The sequence below is a fragment of the Cariama cristata genome, unplaced genomic scaffold (genome assembly GCF_000690535.1).
Source record: "Cariama cristata isolate BGI_N322 unplaced genomic scaffold, ASM69053v1 scaffold4144, whole genome shotgun sequence".
Taxonomy (NCBI): Eukaryota; Metazoa; Chordata; class Aves; order Cariamiformes; family Cariamidae; genus Cariama; species Cariama cristata.
Window position 1 is genome coordinate 100,804 of NW_009614591.1, and position 24,762 is coordinate 125,565.

Here is a 24,762-nt window from a genome sequence, read left to right on the forward strand (position 1 = left end):
AAAAAAGAGTTTCCCAAGATTTGAGGGAGAACAGGCCTGAAGCAGACACAAGGGGATCATGTTAGTGTCTTTCACACCGTGGTTAAGCAAACTGTGAACAGGATAAAACCTACCACAGTCTGGAGATCCTAAGGCTTCCTTCCTCTCTCTAACACACATTGACTCAGAAGGTAAAAGCTAATAAGGCTTTAAACTAGCTCTCTCAGTTCTGCTTGCCACGAACACAAAAAAGTTGTCATTTCCCCAACAGAAATGAGAATGGACTAACATCACCCGTATTTCCCCCCCCCCTCCTTTTGTGGTGTTTTGATCATGGAGAAAAGCAAACAGAGGAAATTCAGGCCTAAGGATTTAAATTGAATTAATTGCATCAAGGCGCACTACCTCAATACCAAAAAAGTGATCTTGTGTGCTGTTTAAAAATGAAGATTGAAAACACAATATTTCTGTTAAATGAGAAGTTTGTGATTTTTTTGAGAACTGTCTTTGTTTAGTAATGAAATGCAAGGTGAATTTGTAATAATAAAACAACTGTGGCAGTATCGTAACACATGCTGATACAATTCTGATGAAAGTAGTTTGTGAAGCCAGTGATTTGCAGTAAAAATTATATTCTAAAGGATTCATTCCCATGGTTAAACAATGCTTAAAAAAATAACTATTTAGATGTATACAATAAGGTAGGTTGAGCTTTTCAAGCACGATGTTTTTGAACCTAAGATGAATTCATCTTCTCTTGTTTCTCTACTCTTCTCAGCATGAATCCATAGCTGTATAGTAAGTCATTCAAACTACACATTTTTGCAAGTCTCCGATCCTGAAAAACAAGTTTAACGTTAAAGAAAAGCGAAGTTCTTACTCTTCCTGCCTTGGCTACAGCATCCATTTCCACCTCACGGGCATCTTCAATAAATTTAGTGAGTACCACAGGGTGATCCTGTCATCAAGACAAGATAAAAGAAGAAAGTTTTTATTTGAGAGTATTTGGGCACCATCCAAGCGCTCCACTATTCATCACTGGAAAACCTTTGGAAGCAGAATCCCACAGTACCAATCTATTAATATCCTTATTTCCACAGATAAATTAACTTTGCAAAGAAATAATGGGGGGAAACTTAGTATGATTTCCCCAAAGCCACTGATGCATTAGTTTGAGTCCTCCATAATGTCACCATGACAGGGAAATTTGGGGCAAAACCACAAAGAGCTTTTAAGTGAGATCACGGCAAAAAGAAGACAGTGGGACACATGCGTGGATCCAGTGACCTCTGATTCTGTCTCCAAAAGACAGACCTTACCTCCAGGAGCTTCAATTCTTCCTCTCTGAGCCTCCCAGCCACCTCACTGGACATACTGCTTCACAAAGTAATTGATTCTTGGCATACTTAATGACTTTGTATAGTGGCTGTTTGCTATTCTAAAGAGTCATATATTTTAGGCAACTGATCCATTCCTTTCTCATTTCTCTGCCTGGTTTCCTAGGTCTCCCAGGGAGAAGTTGCCACTAATAATAGCTGGCCAGGAACGACCCGTCCTTGACTCTCAATATATTTGCTGGTATACATCGTTTTCCTTCCTCTTCTTCCTGCCTATCTCTGGGACGCTTGCACACACTTCCCAGTCTCCTCTAATGCTTTCTCCTTCCAGCCACCTGCTCGAACAGACGGTTAAAAATCTAATCCACATTCTTCCTGGCCAGCTTTATGTATCAACATTTTTACCTGTCCCATCCACTATTAACTGCCTGTTATTTATTAGAGAATAAAATGGAATAAATGACAGTCTGTGCATGCTCAAAAGGCTCCTCTTGAAAAAATATAAAGCAACTCTAAAAGTTACAAGACACAATTCCTTACATTTATCAGTGCAAGGGTAAATTCACAGGCAAGGACAATGCTGCAGCCTACACCATTTCATAAATTTAGTGGCTTGTGTCCTCTAACTTTCTGTCTTGCTGCAGTTTTTCATCAGAAGATCTTATATGTGCATACAACCTTGTTTACTCTGATCTGTCTCAACTCACACAAGAAGCTTTCAACATTATTGACAACATAAATGCCATAATGACACAACACCAAAACAGCAAAGTAGCTAAAACAACAGAACAACACTCGTCAGGCATGTTATCTGGAGATGCTCTGTTGGATGGAGTAGAACTAGGTAAGGCTTTGTAACCAGAAAATGAAAGCTGTGTCCCACAAAGATGCTCATGTTCAGTTATATGCTCACAACTAACCACTAACATTGCTAGCTTCTGTGGAATCGCTCAAAGGCCACAAAACCTCGACAAGACTGAAAAAACCTCCCTAATTTAGAAGAAGAATACAGTACTTTTGTTCTGGTTTGCATTTTGCTAGCTTAGCTTTAGTCAATATAAAATACTGGATGAAGAAAGAAGTCTTCCCTTAGCAGTCTGAGTACAAAAATGCAGCATGTAAATCTAGTGTAAGTCTCTGCAGGATGAGGGCCAGAGCACCCAAAGACTCATGGTGTACAACTGGTCATGTTTGCAGCAAGCGTCAGTGCCTTGTTTGTGTAGCAGAACTGGACATCTTAAGGATCCCATGGGAACATCCAAGGAACACATCACATATTGAAGACTCTACAACTTCAACTCCCAGCAAGGCCTCCTGTACCAGGGATGAGACCTCTCAGCAATGAAGAACAACATTGCCCAACTGAAGTCAATCAAGCTGTGACAAGTTAAGCCAACCAAGGGTCCCTTTCCTGGGCCTCAGTCTCCTATAGGGTATCTATTGCCAACATAAAGCCATCCAGCGACATGAGAAAGTGATCTGTCCCACTGAACATGGCTTAAGGCTGCTGCCTGGTCTGCTTCGGTGTGTGTGTGGGGAAACACAAAGCAAAGTACTGAAGACGAAGTACAGAGAGAAGGTAGGGAGGCTGAGCACTGCTAAGAATCTGGTTTCTACCACAGGTTGACTCTGTAGTCTTTTGAGAATTAGTTACGTAATTCCTTCTGATGGAAGTAACAGCGGTACTCTCCCGCTTTCAAAAATCCCTTTAAAGTTGTTCAAATATGATAATAAGTGGTCTTCTTGCCTCCACACTAACCTATCCTTCAGGACGTTATTACTTTGCAAGGTATCTCCCTTTCATTCCATCTTTTTCTTGCTGAAATGCTAAACTTCCATCATTTGCCTCATATACTTAAAAACCACACGGTTTTGTTCTTGTTCAAGCTTTAACCACTTAAGAAATCCCCTGAGTAAGCAGTCATATGTCTGGCTTCCATAGACAGTTGTGTTTCACTGGATTAACAGTACACTTAAAAACCATATGGTTTTGTTCTTGTTCAAGCTTTAACCACCTAAGAAATCCCCTGAGTAAGCAGTAATATGTCTGGCTTCCACAGACAGTTGTGTTTCACTGGATTAACAGTATGCAGGCAGCAGTCCTGCTTTTGTATGAGAGGAAAATGGAACTCAGTACATGGTTTGGAGAGTTAAATGTCATAGCAAAATCTTGCAAATGTTCCTGCATTTAAAAGGTTAAAAAACAAACAAATTAAAAAAAAAACCACAAAAAACCCCCAAAGGGTCATTGGTGAAACAGAAGATGCCAGGATGACGTTTTAAGTTGTTCGAAGAAGCCAGGCAAAACAGTTCAGAAATTGAGTGAAACAAGCTATCAGTTCTATGCTGGTTGGCATAACCTGCTACTGGCAAGCTTGGATGGGGTAGGAAGGGTCCCAGCCCACTAGCCTACATTGATTTTTATAATTAACTGGTCAGAAATGGATGTGTGGGTACAACAGCTAACTGCTGTCCCTGCTTCATGCAGGCATCCCAGTGGTATCAGTAAGAATGCTTGCACAGGCTCCCATGGTCCACCTGTTAGGGAAGAAACTGAGGAAACAAACTCTAATTTCACTGGCTCTTCCCCAAACAAGGAAGAGAGGAAGACACAATACAGAAACAAAGAGATGGAAAACACAGTAGAGGTGAAACAAATACAATAAACACAAAAAGAAAAAGCAGTAGCAGCATGAAGACCAGTACCTGAGAGACTCTGGTGGCTTCTGCTAAGAACTTCTTCATTTCCTCTTCAGTGAATACTACATTCATTGCAGAGCCACTGTGAGAATGGCAAACAAAACAGGTCAGCTTCCCTCGTGACTTCAAGGGAGATATCAGAGTGTTAGACACCACAGCACAAGGTGGCCAGCTACCTTCGTATAACAGACTAGCCAACAAGCTCCTGACTCAAGCCACTTGCACTGCTCTTGACTGAAAGAAAGGCAGAGCTGGTACCTAACGAACCTCCATTATACTTCCCAAAGATGACAGATGACCTCCAGAACCATAACAAAGCATCAAATAAAGAACTGCAGTTGTGTAGCCTTAGCACTGCTGCCAAATCCCCTTTCTGACCCAAGCCTTTAAAGCTGGAGGAGATGGCTAGTCAGCCCCACTAAGGACTTGGACTTCCACCATATGTGCAGGTTAGCTGTGAGCTCAGGGCAGAACAGATGCTTTGCTCACTTTAGCCCAATTGCTCGTCAGTGACAGATGAAGCCAGGAATGCGCAGGCCAGTGGTGATGGTTGTGACAGTGTAAATGCAGATGAAAACGGGCTGTTCTTTGCTGGCCATTTCATTCCTCCCGTAACGTCTTAGTCCTCAAGGGAGAGGCGCAGCAGATACAGATACTGTATCTGAAAGCTACTTTGAAATGTAGCTGCCAATAATGTCAGAGAGGAGGATCTGGGAGAACATGGGTCAAGAGTCAGTGATTCATGTCCCTTTTAAAGCCAAGAATCTGTTAAAAAGGATGTTACGTTGGTCATTTCTACCACTGATGCTCAGCTTCTCCTTTGCTTTGGTGAGCAAGCCCATAATGGCTGTGGGGAAAAATGGAGGAAGTATCTATCCCACAAAATCAGTCACTTTAGCCTAAGATAGATACAAGTACCTAGGTGATTATACTTACCAGACTACCTCTTCAGCTGAAATAAATCAATAGGGTTCAATTACATCCATGGACCTATGTCAGGAGCACCACTGAGGATGTGAGCTGGTGCACACAGTACATAACTGGTGGGGAAATGCATTTAGTTTTCCAAGGCAACCAGCAAATATTAAAGGCTGTATCTGTTCAAAGAATGAAGAAGTCTAGCTGTGGACCTGCTGCTGTTCTGCAAATAGAGGCCAGACAGTGTGCTGTGCTAGGGCTTTTCACTTCCTGTTTCCTCGAGTTTTACATCCTCCAGGTTCATCTTTCCCCCTGAAGTCCCCCTGAAATGCATAACCATCCTTTAGCAAATACTTACATGGAACGGGTCTATACTGAATATAACACGGGTGGAAACAACAGGCTAAAAGTAGTGTTCCCTAAAAATCTAGAGAATTACATCAGGAGCAGTTTCTAACTTATCCTCCTATCTGAGTGCTGTTTTTTAACTGCTTCGCAATCTCACTGCAAGCTTCAGAAACTGGATAGAAAAGCCACATTCAGGAGTCTCTTCTAAAGGATATTTCCTTGAGGGTTGAATGTACAAGAAATTCTTCTCCTTTTCTTCTTTTTAAAGTTGGTTTGGTTTTTTTTCCCCCTCCCCTGAAAATGAGTATCATGCCTCTTCATTTTGATATATGTCTCTTTTTCATATGAAAAGGATCCTGTCTCCAATTTATTTTCACTTGTAAATTGTGCCCAGCAAATTGTCCCTCTGTGCCTAGTCATCAAGCTATGAAGAAACTCCTTGCTGAGAAGAGTGATCATTCAGAATGTGTGAGTTTGCTGTTTGCACGCGCTGGTGTAACTTCTTCAAAAAGTCTAGCTGCTGGAAATGTGTGGCTCTGTACAATGTCTACTTAAAAAGAAGCAGCTGCCACAGTATAGGGACATAAAACATGCCTGTAAGCAGAGAAGCTTGGCAAATAAGAAGCTGAATTCAAAAGATGCGCTGTCATTTTCTGAAAACAGATGCCAACCTCAATAAGTGGCCTCAGCATGTTCCCTTCTGTTTTTCCTGGTGGCAAACAATCTTCTGGCTTAGTCATACAGCTAGTAGTCTCAGGAACCTTAAAGAATATCCTCAGATGGTTTCTGGTTTTGGCCTTGAGATATGAAAAAGGTAATGCAGCTAAACAGACATTCTTATGATTATGTTCTACCTTTGATCTGTGCCTGATGGACATGAGAGATCCATTGACTTCTTTTATTGGTTTGAGCAGCTGTCCCAGCTATTAAGACAGGCAGCTTTATGCCACATAGCACCTAGCATAGCATTTTCCTCACGTCCCCTGAAATTAGCCGCACTTGTCTCAAAGAAGCTTTTGTAGTTCATACACCCAACCTGAGCTCTGACAGTTGAGCTTTACCTTAGAACATAGGAAGGCCTCAGCAAACATGGGTAACCCACGGAGCTTGCAAATTCAACTGCATCTCTCTAAAGAAGGAGAGGAAAAACATGCTGTGAACAAGAAAATATTTTCAAGTCATACCAAAATTTCAACTCTAACTGCGTTGGCACTTTATTAGCCATTAAGATGGGGCGGGGTGGGGACGGGGGAAGTTGGGGACTATAGCCTGGGCTAAACATAATACACGACTTCTTGGTTCCAGAGTTGTCATCTTCAGACCTTCCCTGTCCATAAAACTTCACCAAGAAAAAAGAGCAGTGCCAACATATCTCTATTCCTTTGCAATCTCTACCTGCTAGAATAGCTTTCAAGGCCAGCAGGATAAACCACAGTAGCCTGACAGTGGTGCTAACTTCTGCTGGGTATATACCCCATATACACCATGTAATGGTGATTTAAAGACACTTCACTTCCAGTCTCCATCCCACACCCAGTGATGCTATAGCACCACTTTACAGGGACAAAAAAGTTCTTCAACATCAGCAGTAAAAAACTGTCAAATGTCTTTGGAATCTTAAAATGTACCAGTAAGTCAGTCCCCTCTGAGCAGATGCTCATAACATCCCCCAGCTTCTTCATTGTTTCCCAGGTGCACATCCCAACTTACCAGTGTGCTGACTGCCTTCCAGGGAGCCTGAGCCACACACAGTTCATCCAGAACCGCTGAGAATATGGAGCGATCTTCTGCCTGGTCAATCTGCAAAGGATTTGTGCCAAGGATCTTCACTCCACTCTGGTGCAGTGGCACTGCCAAGTTATTGGGAATCTGCCCGCCTACAGAAATAATGCAACCACTGCATCCCTGTCGGCAGACAGAAAGAAGCACGGTCATGTCCAAGTTAGCTTAACATTAAGAGATGTTATAACTAGGAATTAAATATTTAGATTACATCACTTTTCAGGTTGCTATGAGCAAAGGCATATTATAATTGTGCTGATCCGGAGGCACCCAGGCTGCAAAGTGTGATCCAGAGTCCGTAGCCTCTCTAAAGCAGCAATATCCTCCTTGCTAACACTCAAAAACCCAGCAGTAACTTGAGGTCACATTCCCCACGAAACCAAAGAAATCTGCAGTGTTCACATGCCTTTTGACATCAAGCCAAGATTTTATAACTTCTGCTAGAATCACAGACATTTACCTTGTTTTCATGTCATGTTTAGGTGCTTCTGCTTCCCCAGTGAGCTGACACATTCTCCCTTGCTTTGCAGAGGAAGGGCGCAGCACTATGAAAACGTGACGCCCCACAACGAAAGTCAAAACTCCGCTCAGTGGGGTGAGGTCTCACTCCCGTGTTCTCCTACATGTGTGAACACGGGGACTATCACTTCAACCGAGCCCACTCCCACCCCCTGTTGCAATCTTTGGGCCCAGTAGCATGAACAAACAAAATGTTTTACATCCCCTTTCTTTCTCAGTCCAGCTCTTCCAAGAAAATAGCCTCTCCCATGCTCACAGTCAGAGATTTCCAGAGTAGCAGACATTCACGTAAACTTTTTTACTACAGAGTTGCAAGGCAGTAACCTCCAGCAGTGAGGCAATGGGAAACAACTGGAATTTTATTTTTTTTTTCTGCCAGCACTGTTATTTGCTAAGCAAACAACCTTTCCTAGCCCCGGAAGCCAGTCTTTAAGGGGTGCTTGCTGCTGCCCCCTTGCTGGCTCGTAACAAGCAAAGCAGAGTCTAGTTCAACAGAGCCCAATCCTTCAGCCAGCCTGTGACAGTGAATTACTCTGGATACACTTAGCCCTTTATTTTAATTCATCCTCAGTATTGCCGACTAGCCCCTCATTTCTGGTAGCACACTCAATAGTAACACGTACATGAGCCAAACTGTCATATATGCTTATCTCTACACAAGTTATTTGCAAGCTCTTCAATTCCAGAAGCAGACGAGGCAGGACAGGTGGCACAGCATCCTCCAGCCACAGTGGCACATTTCATGTCTGTCCCTGGGCAACCACGATATTTTAAGTGAGGAAATAATAAACGGCAAATAACAAGAGACAAGTGAGCTTGCTTGCAAAAACACATGCTTCTTCAGGTGCAAATATGGGCTCTTTTTTTTTTTCCTACATAGAACGCCTAATGCTTTCAAGTACAATCTAGTCTGGTGTGAAAATTTTCAATAGTAAAAAAAGCCTTAGAGTACCTGCAACAATTATGAGGACAAGAATTACATTTAGATTGCGCAATAATTGAGGGTAATTAAATAATGGGCACTTTACTTCCAAATTAAAGCTGGTGAAACTTTGCCCAAAGGAGAATCAGGCCCACAGTACAGCTACAGCGAAGGGCTCTTTTGAACCAAATGTGTCTCACACAGTTTTACCCACCTCTAACAAATGAGAAACATAAACCAAGTCATCCATGGTTTGGCTGTATCTTTTAGAGTATCAACTGTCTTTTAATTAACAAGTGTGTTTTTCCTGAAGAAGGTTAGCCTCACTGGCCTTCCTGGAAGAGGAACTTCTTAATGAAGGATTTAAAGGGATTTAGAGTGGCAGATCTGTAAGCTGAGAGCAGGATGGACTAGAAGTGACTGAGAAAAAATTATAAATGCTAGTACAAACCCTGCTCAACTTTATTGCGGTTAATTTCCTACCACAACAAAAATCCACTAAAGAAGTCTGGCATTTAAGCAGCACTGATTATGCCAAGGTCTACAATATTATTATTTGCTGAACATGCTAATATACAGTACTGGAGATATCTTTTTTTCCTTTTCACCATGCAGTCACTCTTATGGGATGACATGCTGCTGCCGGCCAACAGCAACCATCTGAAAGAGCTTAGGTCAGAGAATGAAAAATGCCTCATTAGTAGAGGGTGGAGCAAGGACAGAGGCTGTTTTGTGCCCACATGGGGTTGTCTCATGACATGGGAGCTCACTATCTGCAACTCTGAAGAAAAATCTGTTCCTTACTGCTTCCAGACCCATCCAAAATACAGTACCTATTTCTAGTCCCTGGGCCCCTTATCCCACATGGACGAGAACCAGTGAATAAGCAAACTGCTTCTTGCAGCTTGGAATGGTTCCTGTTTGATAACAAGTCAACCTAGCTTTGCTGCCAAGGTCAACCAACATCTTAATCTATCCTCAACATATTTGAAATGCGAATGTCCCAGCTAACAGCTTCTCTTCAGCTGCTGCTTATTTCTTCCTTTAAAACAATTCTAGTCACTGAGCCTCTAAAATCCAAATGCTGCCTACGTCAAAGTTGGGATGGCATTAGGGACTACAGCCCCAAGGAGACAGGAGATGCCTTATTCAAGCAGATAGCAAAGAATCATATACTCATTTTTACTCAAAAAGAACCATAAATTGAGACCCAGCTGCTGCTTACTTATTCCTTTAAAATTCTCCTGTTATTTCCCAAAGCATGCTCTCGCCCAAAGAACAGCCCACTGCCCTGCTAGGGAACAGGACTGCTCCACTGAGAAATGTAGGCAGGCAGAAATGGACTCCACTGCATATCACTTTGTCATCAGCCATATTTTAATTACAAAGAAAATGAATAACATCCTTGCCATTAAACATCTTTCAAATATATGCTACACAATCTAGTGAAAGAAGCCTAGAGAGAATTATTTTCCCCTTTATAACAAAAATCACTCTTTTTATTACTACCTTGCTTTTATGTTATTAGTAATAGAGTTGGGTTTTCTTTTTCCCTGAGTTTGAAAACAAATTAGACCATTAAAATTGTACCTAAGAGCCTCCTTTGGTTTTATGAATTGTTTCAGAATAATCCTAGAAACTGAAAAAGAATCAGAAGAAGCCCTCAAGCAGATAGATATTAAAATAAAAACGGAACATCTTCCGTGGAAACAAAAAAAACCAATAAATCTGAGGGAAGGAATTTTATTTTTTTTAAATTATTGTCCTCATAGACTACCACCTAACTTTTCACATTCACAGTAAATTAAACTTCCCTCCAACGCACAGCTCTGTTGCGCAGAGCTCAGACTCCAGTGAGTCAGAGCAGCTGAGAATGTCGACTGCAGAGGGAGAGGTAAACAGGGACACAAGGGAGAGAAAGCAGAGGGACAGCTGAGTACATCCCTGGGATAGGACTGTGTGAAGCTGTGAGCAGCTCTTGGTAGGCAGGTTACAGACCCCTCAGGATCCTCAATGTAGCCTAATTTGTCTAATCAGTGCACCCATTTATTTGAGCTTCACAGTTGCCCACGGTTTGCTGCTAATCCTAACAACGTTTAGGGAGATGATGTATCATCTCTACTGAGGGCAAAAGGTTGTGTCCGTTCTTTGATGATGGTTTTACCTATGGTTTGCCAATGATCCAGGACTTTTCAGAGTATTTACCGCTGTTCATTGTGCGTTGGAACACTAGATGAGGCTAAGGAGCAGGAGCGTTTAAAATCATGGCACGATTCATGCTTTGTGTATGAAGCTGGGAGAGATGGTTATCTGCAGGATTGGTGAGGGATCTCAGAATCAAATCCTGAATTTGTAACTTGATTGTTTCCTTAGGGACTGAATTCCAACTGCATTTGCCTGAAGAAATATTCTGTTAACAGGATATTAGCATTTGGCTCACTCATTTAAAAAAAAAATTACATATAGTAAATAATACATTTTAGACTACACTCTGCTGGAAGTCTGGAGTCTGTCCCCAGGTCTGCCTGTGTCCTTTTGCATGACTCTGTGCAGTCTGTGTACTCCTCAGAGACACAGTTTCCCTACTTGCAAATTAGGCATAATGATACCATTCCCTTTTGTTACTACTTAAGAAAAGTCTCCTAAAACAACTGAGCATTTATTATTCATCCTAGGATTTATTAGACAGCACAACCCTAACTTTGAATGTTTAGACTTAGACCCTGATGGCTTTAATATCTCCAGAGCAAACATCAAACTGGTTGTTTTCATACCCAAGTCAGAGTAGCCAAATCCCCTGCAAAATCCCAGCATCTCTCTTCTCCCCTTTTTTATTCCCACTACCTCAGCTCCTGCTGCCAACCTCCCTGCCCTCTCTCCTCTCATGATCACTTTTTGGCTTCCTACACAAGCAGGGCAGGCTAAAAACATGCCCAGAAGCATTAGCACAGTCCAGCTGATGAGCGTGGCTGGCCAAGCTGGGGAAATTGCCAACAGAGCATCCTTCCCCTTTAGCTCTGAGTACCACAGGAGGTTGCTATTAGACCTTGAGATCTGCTATGCCTCCCACAAAACTCACCGAGCCCTGCTGTGACAAGCAGGATAACGCAAGTTTCAATATGTTCGCATTATTCTTTTCACATATTTTTCTTACCCAACTTGCTAATTACTAGCACTATGTGTTTAAATGAGCAGTTGCTCCCTCATCACCTATCTCTACCTTCTCTTTGATCCTGCAGTAATTAGACACTGTGTTTCATTAGTGTTATTTGTCTGATAAACTGTCACATCAGTTTCCTCCGCGCCTCAAGTTCAGAAGTTCAGTTTTGCTTAAGTAAACAAGAGTTCAATGCTTGTAGAGCTGAGCCTCATGGGCAATCCTAAAGCATTCAAAAATCAGCCTTTGAGACTCCAGAGAGCCACCAGAGTCTGTCCTGTCTGGCCTGTCCTAAACCTATGCTTCCCAGTAACAGTCTTTGTTTTTATGAAAATTTAAAGAGGTAAAACAACATGTAGAGATAGGAAAGTATGAACACGCAATCTAAAAATGGTCCTAGACAGTATTTCGCAAACAGTTTAAGAACAGAGCCTAGAGACTGGGACTTGAGTTCTGATGTGGTTTTTGCTTGGTTCCAAATTCAGGGATGACCAAAACATAGCCAGCTTATAAAACCATTTTAGAAACTTGCACCCATTCACAAAGGAGATGAGCTCAAATTGTCATATACTGGGAAAAAGAACCAAGAAAAATCCTAAGTTTAACATGACCTGGGTTCTGCAAAGTTGCTTCAGCAAGTTACACAGCCAACTCACACTGAATTTCAAGGGAGATGAAGTTCCTGTAAGCGTCTTTGAAAGTCTCAGCCACGAATCCAAGATGAGTGTGTCATCAGTTAGAAATCAACATTTTCCTTACTGGGACCAACTGTTTACATTATATATCCTCCCATTACCAAATCTGCCTGGGACTCTTCTCCATCTCTTAGTATCAACACTTCTGAACACTTGAAAACTCCTAATGCACAAGTGCAATGTCTGGATCAGGAGCTGGAACATGATTTGGTTTGATGGCAATTCCAATGCCCCTTCCTGACCTGCCTGCCCGCATGTTGGACCACATCCAGGACACCACCACTGTATTGCAAGGCCAGACTGCGAGCTCTTGAGCACATGTTAGCGTTATGCACACAACTTGATCTACTGCTTCAGGGGGAGCACTTGTGTTTAAAGTCAAGGATATGTTTAAGTGCTAAAGTTCAGCACCACAAGGGCAGAACAATTTGTGCGATAAATGACTGTGCAGCAAATTAAATCTGCTTGTAAATATTGCACAATATGGCATCTTGCAAAATAATTTAATATTTATTTGGCATTCATTATTGAGCAGTCTGCTAGGAACATCAACGATGTGTAAAATGTAACATCGGGATCCAAACCAAACAGCTTTTGCTAGCAAGCACTCCCCCCTCGCCCCCAGCTGCTCCGCCAAAGCAAGCTAGTGACATGAATTTTGAAAAGTTTGGTTTGCTTAATGGCTTTTTATTGTGCTGCTTCTTTTCTTTACCTCATATTGGTAGATGTCAAGGATCCTTTCCAATGACAGCTCCTCAAAGTACAGTCTGTCACACTCATCAAAATCTGTGCTCACCGTCTCCGGGTTGCAATTCACTACGACGGTCTTGTTGCCAAGCTGACGCAGCGTGCGGATACTGGAGACAGCACACCAATCAAACTCCACACTGCTGCCTGCCAGGAGACAGAGAAGTGGGCAAGGAAAGGAAGAATGCAGAGAAGAAAACATAAACAGACGTTCTCAGCACTCAAGCTTAAAAAAAGAAAAAGAAAAAGCCAAACCAGCATTGCCTCCTGTCAGCTCAGAGCAAGGAATCTAATCGTCCTCCCATGGAAACTAATCATCCATAAACGTGAGCCTCCAAGCACAACAGGTAAGTTGGCTCAGCTGCTCAGGAGTGACAGGCCTCTATAACATGTCTGTCATCCTGCGCTCATAAACCCTCATGTCTGCTCTTGCTGCCTATCCAGCTACCTCTGCCTCCCAAACAACAGGCTTTGAGATAAATTTAAGAGGCAGAAGCTGAGAGGTGCCCAAATTGAGTGCTTATAAGACAGCACTGTTTACTCCAGGAAACACAAAGCATTTGTACAGATGTTGTTTAAAAAACAGAAGACTGAAGTGTTTTTTACCTTCCAGAAGAGCAGAGTATGGCTAACCTAACACAGAAAACTTACAACTCAGTGGGGTTGACCTTCCTGTGCACTGACTCTAGATAAGGCAAATTAGTAGAACAACACTTTCAGAGCCACTCTGCGATCCTTTTATCTTGGTTTAAAGGCCACAGTGACTATGCAACACTGTGGGGCAAGTATGTCCTACCGTCTTGAACCCTGAGTAAGCACTGTGGCTACCTCTGAAGGAACGAGGCACAGAGGGAGTCACCTGGTGCTTGGGTGAGCACCAGGACTTGGTGCTTCGTCTTGGGCAAGCTGCACGACTTGGGCAACGCTGCAGGCTTCAGGCAACACTGGAGTCCAGACTTGCGCTAACAGCTACTCTCCCATAAATTTCTATGCTCAAACATCTAAGAGGGGTACCATAAACAGTGGATGATGCATATTAAAAAAAAATCATTAAATGGTTATGTTTACAGTCTACAAGAAAACCTTGGCCTCATCATGGTGTGTTCACAGTCATTACATGATCGTTAACCACTGATATCATTATTTTTATACATAATTGTGTGACAAGATACATTGGAAGTTCAGGCTGTACTTAATTGCTGCCTCCACCACCTAGTCACAAGCAGATGGCTGTCAGAGATCACTCACTGACAGGCACACAATTTATTTCCCTACTTCTGTCAAACAGGAACCTCAAAACATGCCTAGGCCCCAGCTAAAACCCCACAGAAAAGAGAGGGAAATCAAATCTGAAACTGGATGTTTCCCAGAAGGGTCATGAGATGCTCATTCGCTTTTTGTATTCCACTTCCATTATTCAGGTATTCTTACACACGTAAGAAACCTCAGCTTTGGGACACAATGGTCATCTGGCTGCTTTAGAGATGGAGTCCCCATCTGGCTGCTTTGGATACAGCCTGGGAAAACAGCTGAACACTTGTAAGTATATTCCAGCCACATCCAGTAATGGTCATGTCCAAACAGTGGGGAAAAAAGGGAAGACAGCAAATAACTAGTAATACTAGTAATGACTGTTGTAACATAACCAGACACTGCTCCTCAGAAGATAATTACTACATCAATGCAGGCATGTTTTTGAACTCAGTTTCAGGTTTCAATCACGTTGAATCTACGTGCAAACCTTAAAATTTAGAGCAATCTGCTGGTCCGTGCAGTTGGTGGAACAGCTTATTTATACTGCTTTCAGGGCTGACTTTCACGCAAACAAACCCCCTCTCCCAGGATAGGAGATACATCTGGCAGCAAGTGAAGAGCAAGCATCGCCTTGAATATCTGAGCAATATCCCCACGGAGCACAGGTCACACGCTGCAGCTCAGGCTCTCAGTGCGCCAGAGGCCTTTACGTGTGCATGAAAGGTGCATCAAAGCAAGCTCTGAAGTTCAAGTGTGCAACTGCACTGATTCACATCATGTTTCTATTTGGCATATTAGTTAACAAGAACAAGAAAACTTCAAAGAAAGACTCTTCGGTTTGGATAATTTTCTTTTTAAATACAGAGTATAGCATGACTTTTGAAATGACCTCACACTCACACGTCCCCCAAATAATTTTATTTCTCTGCAAAAATGTCAACATATTCAAGTTTTTCCTGTAATATATTACAAAATATTTTCAAATAAAATTCCTAAGGTTTTTTTAATGCAAAACTCAGTTTTCACAAAGGAAATAGGAATCTTGTTAAAAAAAAAAAAACAACAACAAAAGCTCACATGTTTAACTTCCATCCAAATCATTTAGCCCTTTCTGACCTGTTCCTGTTTTGTAAATGTAAATCCACAGGGAACACTAAGTTGATCCCACTGAATTATGATTACAATTCTGAAAGCATAGAGGAAAAGCACGCTGCTTACTTGCCTTCAAAGGATAACAAAAGAAAAAAAGAAATCAACTTGGCTATTGCACCTAGGGAAAAAAACCAACCCATCTTTTAGAGGTGGAAGTAATGGTTTCTTTTAGCAGCCTTTATTTAGTTGCACTTTCTTCCAAAGATTGTTTTGATCTAATCAAAGCTACAGAACTGGTAAGACCAAGATCAGACCTGTATGGCTGACCTAAGCAATTAGGAGTTTTAGGTGAACAGTGCAAGAAGTTTCCACATACATTTGATCAAATTATTAAACAACACTGCCATCCTTTTAATGTTCATTTTTCATAACCATGCTACACAGCATGTTGACTGGCAGAAGCATTCACAATAAATAAGCATAATCATGGAGTGTTCCTCCTGATTTCACTCATCTCAACATCCATATTAGAAACTGAGATCAAAAAGACACATCCTACAAACAGCAACAGCAGTGTGGCATGTGACCTGTCCATCCAAGCAAAACAAATGGATGCAGTTTTAAATTTCAGCTTTCAAAAACCGTCACTACTACTTGTGAGATGCAGAGCAAAAATATTTCTGAATAACAAGCAATTTTTTTCTTGTCAATAATTGCAAGCTATTTGGAAGAATCCATGAAAAGAAAAAGTGAAAGTCATCATATACAGAATTCAGCACTTTGTCTACCCAATACCCATAGCCATGAGGAAAAGCTTATGCTGCATAATCATCTGAGTGGGTGGAAAAAACAGCATACAGAGAACTGCTTATACAAAAGCAGCTGAAGATACCAAAATATTTTCATGGTCACCTGTACTTACAGTAGTAAAATGCATAGTATATAACAACATAGTCATGAGCTGGCATTAAACATAAAAGATAGGTGTGGGAGCAACAAACTTCCATACAAGGTATCAGGTTCTCAAGACCTTAACATGTGCAAAAAGTAAGATTAAAAAAATTCCCTAAAACTTTGCGGAAATCACAACCAAGTAACAAGTGAGAAGTAATAAAATTCTCCTGTTTTTTCCAGGGCGTGAAATGAAGTCTCCAAGCAAGTGTAAAAGGGAAACCTCATGTTAGCAATTGATGTCCTGTGCACTATGCTCTGGAGCGTTTTGTCACCATGTGAGAAGAGAAACAAATGAACCACAAGAATATCCAAAGAAGGCTCCAGGGTGCAAGGAGAACAGAGGAGTTATAAGAAAGATTTACCTATGTGATATGGTCCACAGCCCAACACCATCACTCCACAGTCATCAAATTTTACGTCGTGTTCCTGAGAAGGAAGGCAGAAAAGTCATTAGGATCTGTACTCCACAGCATCTAACTCCATGCTTTTCAGAATAACCAGTTTCTGGTGCTCAGCCCATATCCAACAGTCTGATCCTTCAGGGCTCAAGGCTGAGTTTGTTTACTGCAGTGCAAAATCAAGTGCAACTCTACTGGAATTAGTGGTGCTGCACCCAAACCAAAGGAGACACAGCACCTCTGATTCGGCTATTCAAGCAGCCTAAAGAGCTGTTAAGTTTCACATAAAAATGGATGCTAGGATGAGATGAGTGAAACTTGAGTTCTACATTCCCAGCACCTGACCTGTGCACAGAGGATACAAGTACAGATGACATAGGACAGGATCATAACAACACAGGGGCATTAACACTAAATGCACTGGATCAGTATTTCAGCAAGAGAAAGTCTGAGGCCTACTGTAAGGGGACTATATAGAATCATAGAATCATTATGGTTGGAAAAGACCTCAAAGACCATCAAGTCCAACTGTATATCTGATGCCACCATGCCCGTTAAACCAAGTCTCGAAGAGCCACATCTAAACGTTTTTTGAACACCTCCAGGGATGGTGAGTCCACCACCTCCCTGGGGAGCCCATTCCAGTGCCTCTTGACTCTTATAGTGAAGAAGTTCTTCCTAATATCCAACCTGAACCTCCCCTGTTGCAACTTGAGACCGTTTCCTCTTGTCCTATCACTAGTTACCAGGGAGAAGAGACCAACTCCCACCTCGCTACACCCTCCTTTCAGGTAGTTGTAGAGGGCGATCAGGTTTCCCCTCAGCCTCCTTTTCTCCAGGCTGAACAACCCCAGCTCCCTCAGCCGCTCCTCATAAGACTTGTTCTCCAGGCCCTTCACCAGCTTTGTTGCTCTTCTCTGGACACGCTCCAGCAGCAAAATGTCCTTCTTGTAGTGAGGGGCCCAAAACTGAACACAGTACTCGAGCTGCAGCCTCATCAGCACAGAGTACAAAGGGATGATCACTTCCCTAGTCCTGCTGGCCACACTGTTTCTGATACAGGCCAGGATGCTGTTGGCCTTCTTGGCCGCCTGGGCACACCGCTGGCTCATGTTCAGCCGGCTGTCGACCAAGACCCCCAGGTCTTTTTCTGCCGGGCAGCTTTCCAGCCACTCGTCCCCAAGCCTGTAGCGTTGCATGGGGTTGTTGTGACCGAAGTGCAGGACCCGGCACTTGGTCTTGTTGAATGTAACACCATCCAAAATAATTGCTACAGAGACCAAGACATCTGTGAGATCTCCAGAAATAACACACCACAGGGGAAAGAGATCAAACTAGACAGCAACGAGACTGTTGTTTCCAAATGTACCTACCTGCCCATTGTATGTGATGTAGAGGTAATTAGTTACCGCTGGGTATTCTGCTGCCAGTGTGTCGATCTGTATGGGGAAGAAAAGGAGAGATTGTGACTTGGCCAGCGCAAGATCTTTCTTACATGCAGGTGTTTGGGGATTTTTCTTTTCCCACTTTCCTTTCCTACTCCTCTTTCTGTCCTATTACTTTCTCATCATGTCTTTCCTCAAAAGGAGGTGATCTGAACTGTCATGTGCTGGCAATGCAGCATATGCCTGGCCTTCCCCCCAGACCTTACAGTTCAGTCAACAGGACAGTCTACCATCTTTTTCTAAGCTACAGTTTTAGTTCTGCACCTCTTTGGTAAAACACCTTCACAGCCCAGGAACTTTCTCCATCCATCCCTTCTTGCCAAGGCCCTCATTCTCTAGTTAGTTTGGCAGCATTAATAACAGAGATCTCCACTCCTCCAGGTCTCCCGTCCTCTTTAGCTGCGCCATCTGGATCTTCACCCTATACTCTTGACCCCATCTTACTCCCACACTGAATACAAACTTGCACACATATCACTTTGAGATCACGCTGGGTAGCAGTCAGCAGTGCAGGTACTACCTACCTATGTTACTATATAACTCATGCTTTGACAATTAAATGGTATACAAGCAAAAGTGATTTTCAATCACCCCTTATATGTAGTTTTCAACAGTTTCTCATGTAATTAGTCACCAGAGAGCCCAGAAGAATAATTTGCCTACTAGGCTGTTCACAAACTATTTGTGTCAACTACTTATTGCATGTTAGACATGGTAACTAGTTCATCTAGGTCACCAGCGGTTGCCGAAGATCCCTGAATGAACAGCTGAAACATTTCTACACAGAATACTTAACAGGGAACAATATTAAAGCAGTCCTGACATGAATTTTTACATGCTATACCATTTAAAAAATCTGTCCAATCTTTAAGTATTTTCAGGAATCCCCACTGGCTGTCCAAATCCTTGTGAATAATGAAGAATGTGACCTTACATCATTAGCACTATGTAAGTGTCTGTTGCTCATTACTGTTGCTAATACTGCAACTTGTACTTCATGGCTCAAGAAGAAACATATGCTTTGAAGCCACAAACGGAGGCATAAGTAGAATGACCTTATTAAGGGTACCTTGGCACACAAATCAATCCAGCACTGCAGTGCCATATGCAGCCAAAAGAATGCAGTGCAAGACCAGGCACATTTCTGCAGGCCAGGTGAGGACATAGAAGGAAAACAGCGGCTGGGGAACAGAAGGAGCTTTGGCACCTGGAACTGGGCCTGAGGATACAGATGGGCTCTTTCAGAAACGTTCAGTAGTTTGGGTTGGTTATTTTGTCCTTAAAGGCAAAAAAAAAAGCCAAACAAACAGCTGGTGGCAGTTTAATACTAACATACCTTAAATGCAGCAGAACACCTAGCAAAGCACTCGTGACACTGCCATGAATACTAGATGAGCTCATTAGCTCGTGCTATCACAATGAATACCAAATGAACCCATAACAATAGCATACTTCAAATAAAGTATTAGCCTCTAAAAGTTAGTACCAAGAGATAAGACATATTACAGTTTTCATGGTCACACCATGGTGGGTCAGCATTCTCAGCCTTTTTGTGAAGCCAGACAGCTGCATTTCCCCCTCAGCCACACAGAATACGAACAAGAACAGAGTCTGTCTTTGGGGATGTTCATGTCATTCCATTGATGCCTGCAGTGCAGAAGTAACAGCTATGTGGGTGAAATTTGTTCTTCTCTAATGTCAATGTCAAAACTCCCATCGATGTTAACAGAGCCAGGGGTTCCACTTTGTTTACATCAGCTGTTTCTAAGGACCTGGAGGTCTCCTGCTCCTTGAACTCCTAGAAGCCCCCACCACGAACACTGATGTTTCTCACGTACCTGTTTCACCCAGGGCACTATATTCTTCCTCAGTCTCAGCTGACGGCACTGGACTTCAGTCAGCCTCAGGCATTTCCCAATCTGTTTGTCTGAGAACCCGATCTGTTTTGCTCTCCTCAGTGTCTCTTCTGGAACTGTTTCCCTGGGATTAAATAGGAAAAACACCTCTGCATGAGGCTTTACCGGAATACTTAAAAGATATATGAGTGCTCGTGTCTTCCATACTGCATGGAGTCGCTACAGGATCATGCACATAAAGGCAAGAAAAGGAAGAAGATCCAGCTAAGCTATATAATCCCTGTACATAAAAGATTTTTTTGCACTGGATGCCCCCCACAAACACCTATAAGGTAAAGTCTACAGGCAGACTGCTGATGCTAGCAAGTGAAACACTTTCTTTCCTTGCATTTTTGAGACAGGAAAGAAGGCAAAGGCAAGGACTGGGAGTATGAAGAACTGCCCACTGTAGGATAAGATCAGGTTCAAGACCATCTGAGGAACCTGAAGGTGCACAAGTCCATGGGACCTGATGAGATGCATCCGCGGGTCCTGAGGGAATGGGTGGATGAAGTCGCTAAGCCACTACCTATCATATTCAAGAAGCTGTGGCAGTCCCAGGAAGTTCCCACTGACTGGAAAAGGGGAAACATAACTCCCATTTTTAAAAAGGGAAAAAAGGAAGACCTGGGGAACTACAGGCCAGTCAGTCTCACCTCTGTGCCTGGCAAGATCGTGGAGCAGATACTCCTGGGCACTATGCATAGGCACGTGGAAAATAAGGTGGTGATTGGTGACAGCCAACTTGGCTTCACTAAGGGCAAATCATTCACTAAGGGTAGCATTCTATGACAGGGTTACAACATTGGTGGATAAGGGAAGAACAACTGACACAATCTACCTGGACTTGTGCAAAGCATCTGATACTGTCCCACATGACACCTCTGTCTCTAAATTGGAGAGACATGGAGTTGATGGATTGACCACTCGATGGATAAGGAATTGGCTGGACGGTGGCACTCAGAGTGTCGTGGTCAACGGCTCCATGTCTAAGTGGGGAGCGGCAACAAGTGGCATTCCTCAGTGGTCAGTATTGCAACCGGCGCTGTTTAACACATTTGTCGGCAACATGGACAGTGGGATTGAGTGCACCTTCAGCAAGTTTGCCAACAACACCAAGCTGTCTGGTGCGGTCGACACACTGGAGGGAAGGGATGCCATCCAGAGGGACCTGGGCAGGCTTGAGAGGTGGACCTGTGTGAACCTCATGAAGTTCAGCAAGGCCAAGTGCAAGGTCCTATACATTTGGTCAGGGCAATCCCAAGCACAAATACAGGCTGGGTTGGAGAATGGATTGAGAGCAGCCCTGAGGAGAAGGACTTGGGGGCGTTCATTGGCGAGAAGCTCAACATGACCCAAAAATGTGCACTTGCAGCGCAGAAAGCCAACCATGTCCTGGGCTGCATCCAAAGCAGCGTGACCAGCAGGTAAAGGGAGGGGATTCTCCCCCTCTGCTCTGCTGTGGTGAGACCCCCCTGCAGTACTGCCTTCAGCTCTGGGGCCCCCAGCGCCAGAAGGACATGGACCTGTTGGAGCAAGTCCAGAGGAGGCCGCGAAGATGATCCGAGGGCTGGAGCAGCTCTGCTGTGAGGACAGGCTGAGAGAGTTGGGGTTGTTCAGCCTGGAGAAGAGAAGGCTCTGGGGAGACCTTAGAGCAGCCTTCGAGTACCTAAAGGGGCCAACAAGAAAGCTGGGGAGGGACTTTTTACAAGGGCATATAGTCATAGGACAAGGGGCAATGGCTTTAAACTGGAAGAGGGAAGATTTAGATGAGATATAAAGGAAGAAAATCTTCACCGTGAGGGTGGCGAGGCACTGGAACAGGTTGCCCAGAGAAGCCGGGGATGCCCTATACCTGGAAGTGTTCAAGGCCAGGTTGGATGGGGCTTTGAGTGACGTGGTCTGGCGGAAGGTGTCCCTGCCCATGGCAGGGGAGTGGGAACTAGATCATCTTTAAGGTCCCTTCCAACCAAACCATTCTATGATTCTATGAGTGACTGACTTATGATGAGGTCCATCACCTCCTAGGCAGCATTCTCCACCAGGCTAGTACAAGGTCACTGTATCCACAACAACTGTATGGTCGTTTACCATTACAGCCTCCGTGAAGGACTTGGGGTGATTCCTTTCTTGGATTTAGTATCCCCACATCTCCATGCCCAAACTTTAACTCTGTCTCTCCCTTACATTCCTCCTCCCAGTCTACATTTTAAAATATAGGCCTCACTAGACTGGGCTGGATCAATAATTATGTGCGTACTTGCATCTCCTGCCCCTCATTGCAGCTGCCCACTCCACACAAAGGCATGAAATTCTTGAAGCTCTGGGACAAGCCATTCAGAGGCATAACTGTCCCTGACCTTGCTGAGCTGGGGGACAACTTGCTTCAAAACACTACAGTTTGTCCCACACAAGCCCTTCTTTCTGTAGTTGAGGATGCTCTGTCTACCTTCAGAAATGGCCAGTCTTTTGAAAAAGCATCTGGCTTCAGAGTTACATAGTAGAAATGACCTTCAGAGGCTCACATGCAAGGTAAGTTTTTCCTTCTGATAGTCTCAAGTATACTTTTTTCCCCTATAATTTGTGCTGCTTCTTGCATTATGAAAATAGGGAGAGAGGGATATACAGGGTAAAGTAGGGGCACGTTTTTTGATTTCATATTTGCAGTAAGAGTCTCTCAATACTTCCATGTTCTTGTTCTCCTCATTTTGCCTTTCAGGAGTCCTAGTTTTTTGCTGTTTATTTCAAATGCATTCCTTTCCCCGGCCATCTCTGCAGCTCAACAGTTTGCCCATTTTGCTTTTTTCATCTTCTCCATTCCACCTTTATTCCCTCCACTTTTTTTCTCTCCCACAACTATTTTTGTTTCACTTTGTTTTGACTCCACCTATAGCCCTTATAGTTTCTGCTTCTCTCTGTTTCTAAGCTACCTTTTCTAAGCTAAGCTTTTGCAAAAACATAAAAAAAGCCTATGTATTTTTATCAGCACTTCTGCTTTTCATCTTCATTGCCAAGAGCATCCTTGCCTGCCCAATAAATCAATATTTTATGAGCAAGCAAGCTCTGAATCAGGAAAAAGGAAATTATTAACAAACAAGCAATTTTCCTAAATCAGATCTTTTGAATTATGTCCTTTGCTTGATGGTATTTTTAAATAAATAGCATTATGTTGTTTGAGTGGGGAGGAGAGGGATAAGGCTGCTTTATCGGAATGTGTCAGGAAGCTGAAGCATGAAAGAGTCATTGGATTGGATTTTCCACTCTGGCTTAGGCACAGAGCAGCTCTGCTGCCCTTGGTGAAACCAGGCTAGTGTAAAACAGGTGAGAGTCACAGAAGTGTCAAACCAGCTGTTCTCAGCACAGAACTAGGGACCAGAAACTTTTGCGTTCAGATCCCTGGGCAGATGGGTTTTCTTCTATGAATCCCCCAATGCCACCTCTCCTTCCCCTGCAATATGAGAACATAGCGCTCCACCTGCCTACAACAGCATAGCAGAGAGCTAGCGAGGACTGGCAGAAAGGAAATGCCCACTGCGACTGCTGTCCTCTGCGCTGTGTCCCAGCCTGGCACTAACAACCAGCCTGCTCGGCCCTCAGGGGACTCCAGGCAGGAGTATCACCTACACGCTTGATCTTCTCCACAACCCTCCACCACTTCACCCTCCTTACTCCAGCAGATCCTGCTTTTTGCTAGTGTCGGAGGGAAACAGTCCTGCCTAATCCAGCAGGTTGAGCTTCCCAGGTTTTGGATTTAATTCTGTGTGCAGAAAGACTTCCCAAAATAAGACCCGCTTTGCAGCACCAGAGTACATTAAAGTCTGTGCTTCCCATGCACTAATGCCTCCACCACAAAACTCCTCTGCTTCTCCTCAGCCCTTTCTACCTTCTGATCTCAGCTCAGAGGCAGGACTTTTTGCACAAACTGCGAATGCCAGAACCGAAGGCATGGATGGGCGTTTTACAGGAGGAAACAAAGCAAAATCCACCAATTCTCTGGCAAAACAGTTGCTAGCTGTCACTGGCTATTAAGAAGAATGCAGCCACGTTAGATTTCTCTCCTAGATTCAGCATTCACTAAGTATGAGTGAGCAGACCTGATGACCCCAAGAAAATGAGCCTGTTTCAGTGCCGTTTACTCCCTTGCTCTCCCTCCATTCTGCCTCAGAAACACACATAACTGGCTGTCATTTGATTACTGACAGAGAAAGAAAATTGCCTTCATTTGCAGCTTGTTTCAATTCAGTTTTTTTGTATCTCATTATAACAATACCATTCATTGTCATCCCCCCCAGCAGGGTGGGTAGAAGAGAAGCAGTGATTATTTGGCGACATGATTCATTTGCCTTGGGCTAGCAGCTTAAATTAGGTTAGGACACTTACTAATCCATGCAAAAAGGTAACCAGTTTTGTACAGGACAACCGGCGTGCAAGAGAAAAGCTGAGTACCTAAAGGGGAAATGAAACCCTGCATTTTTTCCTCTGCTACTCCCAACGCACGATAAAGCAAAGATAAGAGATGCAGCTTTCAATGTGGCTAATAAGAAAGATTTGGTGGGAACCTCTATTCAAGCAGCACCTAGAAAGGATGGGTTTTCTCATTCCTCACTGCCATGGAGGCAA

At 43.3% G+C, this 24,762-nt stretch overlaps 1 protein-coding gene across 1 annotated transcript in view; it reads right to left on the reverse strand.

Annotated features, from left to right (window-relative positions):
* CPS1 (carbamoyl-phosphate synthase 1, mitochondrial) overlaps positions 1 to 24,762 on the reverse strand; it is a gene marked incomplete at its 5' end in the record, with an annotated part of 84,796 nt that overhangs the window by 17,565 nt on the left and 42,469 nt on the right. Inside the window, 8 exons of the mRNA XM_009699474.1 lie at positions 860 to 937; positions 4,023 to 4,098; positions 6,344 to 6,411; positions 6,993 to 7,187; positions 13,070 to 13,251; positions 16,767 to 16,830; positions 18,176 to 18,241; positions 20,086 to 20,227. Of these exons, the coding sequence (XP_009697776.1) occupies positions 860 to 937; positions 4,023 to 4,098; positions 6,344 to 6,411; positions 6,993 to 7,187; positions 13,070 to 13,251; positions 16,767 to 16,830; positions 18,176 to 18,241; positions 20,086 to 20,227 (871 nt within the window). The remainder of the gene's footprint in view (positions 1 to 859; positions 938 to 4,022; positions 4,099 to 6,343; positions 6,412 to 6,992; positions 7,188 to 13,069; positions 13,252 to 16,766; positions 16,831 to 18,175; positions 18,242 to 20,085; positions 20,228 to 24,762) is intronic.